Below are 7,058 nucleotides of genomic sequence, written 5' to 3' on the forward strand. Positions count from 1 at the left end.
CGAGTCCAAGTTTTGGGGTCGGAAGTGTTTTTTATCTAGGACTGAGCCATTGTTTTTGGCGTTTAATATTCGCACAGAGAATCCATTTTTCATCACCGGTGACAATTCTGTCCAAACATGGTTTACGCGCCAGAAAAGACGAAGCAACGTTCACACGTTGGAAACGATGATCATCGGAGAGTTCGTGAGGCACCCAAACACCCTCTTGAAGGAGTTTTCCCATATTCCTTAGATGTTGACGTATTGTTTCATAAGAGACATGCAATTTCAGGGCCATTTTACGAGTGTGTTCCCTTGGGTTAGACTCAACAAGTGTCTTCAGAGCATCAATATTACAGAGCATCAATATGCCATCACAGTTTTTAAGGCTAAAGTCATCTGAACAAAATTTGCTGAACCATAGTTGACACTTACGAACGTTCAAAACAGTTCCATAAACTTCTTTGATATTCTTTGTGGCTACAGAGACGTTGTTTCCCTTCTTGTATTCAAACAGCATTGCATGCCGAATGACGTGATGTACGTTTTTTGTTGTTGTTGTTGCTTGGGATGTAATAAAAGTGTTCCAAAACGCGTTAATTTCTTGACGACCTAATACTATTTACTTATTCAATTACTGTTGGTGATATCTGAAATAGTTCAACTCGCAATATTATAACATTATTTATTTTTGAAAACTGTAAATCTTTAAGATATTTCACTAGAGTAACATCATAACACTTGCGGGAGACAAACATTTATTTAATCACACGCCTTTCTTAACACCAGTCAAGTGCTGCAGCAATATATAAAAGTTACTAGCCCTAAAAATATTTTTTTCAATATATTCATATACATGCATACGGAAAGTAACAACAAAAAACAGCATTAACGTTAGTGTACGACGGGAAAAAATTAAGTACGAACTATTCGACCTACCTTCATCCTTCACGATGGTGGCAATATGTAGAATAACCATGAAAACCATAAGAACTGCCAATATCCTGTTCAGAATTAGGAATATATTACATGTACTACATAAATATTTGCTTATTTCTTTAAGTATAATCATTCACACGGAAATAAACAGTATGGATAAATAATGGATGTAAAGGTTACTAAAGTTATTCTTCACATAATGTACTCTAGTGCTAATAAAACCACTTCCTTATGAAAACCGTTATACATATATAAAAAAAACACGGAAATAAACAGTATGGATAAATAATGGACGTAAAGGTTACAGAAGTTATTCTTCACACAATGTGCTCTAGTGCTAATAAAATCACTTCCTTATGGAAACCGTTATATATATAAAAAAACACGGAAATAAACAGTATGGATAAATAATGGACGTAAAGGTTACTGAAGTTATTCTTCACATAATGTGCTCTAGTGCTAATAAAACCACTTCCTTATGGAAACCGTTATATATATAAAAAAAAATTGAATGAGGTCATACCAATATAAAGCCGTCGATTCTGACGACAGTAACTGGAAAATAACACTGCTACTGAAAATGTAAGCTACACCTGCTGCAGTCAACACAAGGGTCTGTAAAATAACATAATCACAACGATTTTGTTACACACACACATATGTTCACAATAACTTCTAATTTAAACAAGCTAACTATATAGATCAAATCTATGCAATGTCATAAAACAAGACTTACAATATCGTTACCGTTGTTATAGATATTTTCGGCCGTAATCCAATAATACCTCACGAGGTTCGGCCAGCTTAGATTTTGGTTAGTCCTAAATCCATATACTAAGTTGACAAAGCAAAATCATCTTCATAAGTGTAAAAAGTAATAAATAATAATAATGTGCACACTTACACACAAAGGTATACATACATATATTAAAACAATACTGTTAATGAAACTTTAATGAAAAAATGAAATTTAACTTTACTAAGAGCGATCATCAGCTTGATCCACGACGTTTTTTTTATGTAATTTTTTGTAAAGCATGATCACCTGACAACTAATAGTTAAAGACTGGTATTCACACGAGCAAACTGCGTGACGAACAGGTGGTTAAAACAACAAATCGATCTACTTCTGTGTATTTTAATCAAGTTTGAAACACCTGATCGTTTACTCATCAGTTCACTAAACAGGTTATCGATTTCAACAATAAACTTTCAATACTTATCCGGAAACAAAAATAATGTAAAGAATAAAACATTAAACCAGAATAATATATATATTTTGATTTTAAATATATTGTTAAAAAATAAATATACATTCCGAATCATAGATATTTGACCCCACAAGTGTAGGTTGCAATTAATAATGGAAATATTTAAAACTGTGGATGAAAACCATACCACTAAGAACAGAAAAGAAATATTTTAAGATACTTTTAATTTAAGCATGTGACTAGTGAACAAAAAAGGAAAAAAAATATACTGTATATATTATTCAAGACATACTCTGATAATCAACATTATATACATCTGTCCTCCATTACAGGTTATATTTAGTACACTAATAAACTTTTAAAAGTGTTTACTCTTACAGGTTACTAATCACGTGTATCTATTGCCACAGGTTCTAACCTAATAGACTGTTACTCTTAGGAAACGGATTTGGAGAAATCAGATTGGGAGGCAGACCCTGTTACTTACTGTATTAACTGCTTCAGATTGCCACAACAGTGTATGGGTACACATTTTACTCACTTTAATTTCAGCAACTCTTTATGCTAATGTGCTGGTACAAGTTTTACTTCTATCTACTTTTATTTTAGCAACTAATTATTGTGTGAATACACATTTTACTTCTACCTCGTTTTACTCTAGTACCTCTTTACTCCAATCTGTGGGTAGATGTTTTACTTCTACTCGACTTTACTCTAGTACCTCACCTCTTTACTCCAATCTGTGGGTACACATTTTACTTCTACTTGGTTTTACTCTAGTACCTCTTTACTCCAATCTGTGGGTAGATGTTTTACTTCTACTCGACTTTACTCTAGTACCTCACCTCTTTACTCCAATCTGTGGGTACACGTTTTACTTCTACTTGGTTTTTACTCCATCATGTAGGTGCATGATTTATTTATACCTGGGTTTACTCCACTCTTTCCTGAAGTGCGTGTATGTGTGTGTCCCTCAAGTTAATATTTCTGTAGTCTCTACTCCTATGTATGTTTAAGTTTCCTTTTTGAATATAACGTATCACATCAAGTGTTTCAATTGCACAGATAATTTGATCTACAGCACGGAAAGTATGAGTATTTACATACTATAAGATGAGAATGAGTCATTCACACACACCATGCAAAGTATCTAGCTTAGTATGGCTTGACTACATGAGGTTCCAGCTATATAATAGGTTTAAAAGATTTGAAAGGAAAAAAAATTATTAAACAATTTATAGGGAAATGAATAGCTAGAAAGTCTCTTGAGATCCCTGAGAAATAACTCATTGAATATTGTGTTTTTATGACATATTGTGCTAAGAAAATAAATAAATACAAGATAAGTAATGCTGCTGACAATTGCATGGCCTGTCTTTACTGAAACACTCCACAGGAAAAAACAACTAGTGGTTTTATGTATATGTATGTATAATGGGTTAACGTATAGTTAACATAATAGCTAAAAGAAAGTCTGCATTCAAATTAAACATGCATACCGGCTTGCTATAATGAATAGCTTTACTTTAATCTCACATACTGCTTTAAAATATTATGAAAAATTACCATTGTAGAACAAAACTATTAAAACTTATAAAAACAACCATCATTAGAATGACTGATTCTCCCTAATAGTAGTTGTTGATAAATAAGGTGTATTTTATGGTTATGTTTTCTTTTGTCACAGAAATCAATTTTTCTCTCTCTCTCTCTCTCTCTATATATATATATATATATGCATGTGTGTGTGCGTGCATGCGCATATGTACATATATATATATATATATATATATTGTTTGTAACCATGATCTTTTAACCTCAACACCAATAGGGTTCTTTCCACTACCCAACTAAATTGACCTGTGGTGTTTGATTAAAATCTGTTGTTCAGAAATATTGTTATCATGCAGACGGTAGATGTCTACAGATGGATTTATGGACAAACAGACAAGAGGGGAACAGCATTGCTATAATATATTACCCAGAACCTTTTCATTCAAAAGGAACAATCTGTGTAACTGATACATAGAATATTGGCTAACAGAGCCAGTTAAGTTTAGTTATTCTATCTAGAACTAATCTCTTAAAGAAAATCACTTGTTTATTTATGCAGTAGTATTCTCTCCATTTTTTATAGAATAAAAGTGGAAAAAAACTGATAAGGTTAATGTCTGGGTTCCTAAGGGACTTTCTTATATAAACATGGTATACCTTATTTTTCTTTAAACTTTGAAATCTACTTATTTCAAATTCAGTAATTGTCTCTTTTCCCAACTGTTTCACATAGAAAAACAGTAAATACAAAATAAACAATTAACAAGCTTCCAGAATCGTCATATAGCATTAAACAAAAACAACAGTAATCAATTTGTTGTTATTCAGGAAAACACTTATGTTAACCTGAACATAGAGCAATTGTGGCTCTCAATGTCAAAGAAACTTGAAAAAAAAACTATGGAAAGAAAATTATTTAGCTCCTTTTTCTGTTAAGGAATTACAAAAAATAGACAATTTTATCCACAATTTCTTTAGTCAATACCAGTAGTAATTACTGTAGCTATTTTAGTATAATGAACATGCATGGGAGAGCTTCCACAATGTTATTGTCAGATACATTTGTTTTATGGGCCTAACTTAAGTAAAAGGTGTTGTAGATGTTATACCAATGTTTAGAATATGAAAACTGAGATACGTCTGCAATTCAAACCAAAATTTTAAATTAACTTACAATAATATGGAATAGCATGTCTAATTATATTTCACATCTTTTAATACTACTAAATCAGTTGCAGAGTTCTAGATAAGGACGCGTACTGCGTATTCACGCATATTTTTCCACACAAAAAAAAACGTATTAAATCAGATCTAGGCGTACAAAAATGCTTTGAAAATCGGCCGGTACGGATTCACTGTCTTTATCTGGCATAAATTTATGTAAACTAATCGAGCACGCGCTACTGGTTTCCCGCTATCCAGGTAAATGTGACACGCCACTTCAATTTTAACTGAACTAGTCAGTCTGATGCAACCGAGTCGTCAAAAGTTTATTGATTCTTATCGACTTTATAATTGAATCACAATACATGGATGACAAAAATGTCGTCTCATCGACAGTTTAGTGTGCAACCAGGACGGCTGAAGTAGAATTACGCGACAAATACGAGCTCGCTGTACAAATATTTCAGTCGAGATGATAAAACTGAAGACTGTGCAAAGATCGTCCACAAAATCGTAAATGATCTCATCTTTTCTTGCACTGAACTTGGCAATCAAACAGCAAAGAAACACTCTGGAACAACCGTTTATGGAAATAAAAATAAAAATGTTCATGGTTAGTGGTGGTTGATGAAGGGGTTGATAAGAGACTGAAGTGCAGCATTTATTTGCATAGAGAGAAAAGTTAGAAGCATATGGGCAATTGATGGATCACCTAATGTTCAGAAGAACAGTATTAAGAGGCATGGGCTGTCTTCAGAACATCAGCAGGCCAAGAAAGGTTCACTGAAGGACTCTCCGGACAAGAGTAAAATGTATGACAGTGATGTTGACAAGGAAGATAATTCAATCTCTGTATCATATGATGACAGTAAATTGTTTCGTACAATCTTTTAAGTAGCAAAGGAGGAGTTGCCATCTGATAAGGTCATTTTACTTGAGATACAGAATATGAATTGAGCAAATGTCAAGTACAAGAATTTCAACTATTTAACAATGTATGATATACAGTCATGTATAAGTAGAGTTATTCAGAGGTCACTTATAGAAGAAATCCTTCAGTCCGTGACATATGCAATAATGATAGATGAAAGCACACGTTTATCAATACAGAAACATTTACCAGTATGTATAAGCTATGTGAAGAATGGTGAAACAGTAAAAAAGTTCTTAACAAATGAGGTCAATGAAGATGGAAAAGTTCACATCATTGTCAGTATCTGATAAAGTGCCTCACTAACCTTGGGCTTGACTCAGCTAAGATTGTTCCTCTAGCAACAGATGATGAATCAACAATAACATGTAAAAAGACAGTTGCTGGTTTGCAGTACAAACCCACTGTATTGACCATCACCTAAAATTAGCTGTGACAAATTCAATTAAAAAGTTGGACACTCTCAATACATTTAGAAATAATATTAATTCGTTGTATTATTTCATGAGTGGGTCAAGTAACCATACTTCAAAACTGAACAGTATTCAAAAACTGTTAGGTAAGCCTGATCTTACAAGAGTCCCATAACATAAGATGGCTTGGACTTAAAAATGCTGTTGAAGCTGTGTATGAGAGTTATAACTCAATCCTGGTTATCCTTTCAAACTTTGCTACTGCTCATGGTTTGTACAAATACTTTTCAGAATATAAGACAGTGATGATAGTGTCATTTATGCTAGGTATTTATGATGTTCTTGCAATGCTTGGTGAGAAGTTACAAAAACAAAATTTGGTATTTAATGAAATACAGCCACTGATGGAAGCAACAATAGCCAAGTTAGATTTTCTAGATTCAGGAGATGGAAAAGCTGTAAAGAGCATGAGAGACTGCATAGAACTTAGAGAACAAGAAGAAGGAAAAACTAGTGCTTTAATGATTGGATATAAACTTAAGAAGTATTCTGAAAACATTGAAAATGAATTGTCAGACCTGAAAAAGAGATATATATCAATGCTAAAAAAAGAATACAAAACACAAATTCAAAATGAAGACAGTGAGATTTTTAAAGACTGTGGCCTGTTGTTGGAACCAACAAGAAAAGTGAAGAAGCTCTTGAGGCCTTGAGGCTCTTGCACTGTTATATGGAACTAACCAAACAGTAAATGTTGTTCATGGCAGTCTACGGAGGGGGGGGGGGGGGTTGGGGGGGACGTCGTTACGACAGAGAGTAGCCCATGCTCATATAAACATTTACCTACTCAGAGTTCTGTACCAGAGT

The 7,058-nt window shown here is 33.4% G+C and overlaps 1 protein-coding gene across 1 annotated transcript in view; it reads right to left on the reverse strand.

The window, feature by feature from the left end:
* Positions 1-7,058, reverse strand: part of LOC111086037 — a gene marked incomplete at its 3' end in the record, with an annotated part of 18,793 nt that overhangs the window by 2,426 nt on the left and 9,309 nt on the right. The window contains exons 3-4 of the mRNA XM_022387389.1: positions 1,442-1,533; positions 919-983 (exon numbers count right to left, since the gene is read on the reverse strand). Coding sequence (XP_022243097.1) covers positions 919-983; positions 1,442-1,533 — 157 coding nt within the window. The remainder of the gene's footprint in view (positions 1-918; positions 984-1,441; positions 1,534-7,058) is intronic.

Source organism: Limulus polyphemus, unplaced genomic scaffold (genome assembly GCF_000517525.1).
Source record: "Limulus polyphemus unplaced genomic scaffold, Limulus_polyphemus-2.1.2 Scaffold806, whole genome shotgun sequence".
Taxonomy (NCBI): Eukaryota; Metazoa; Arthropoda; class Merostomata; order Xiphosura; family Limulidae; genus Limulus; species Limulus polyphemus.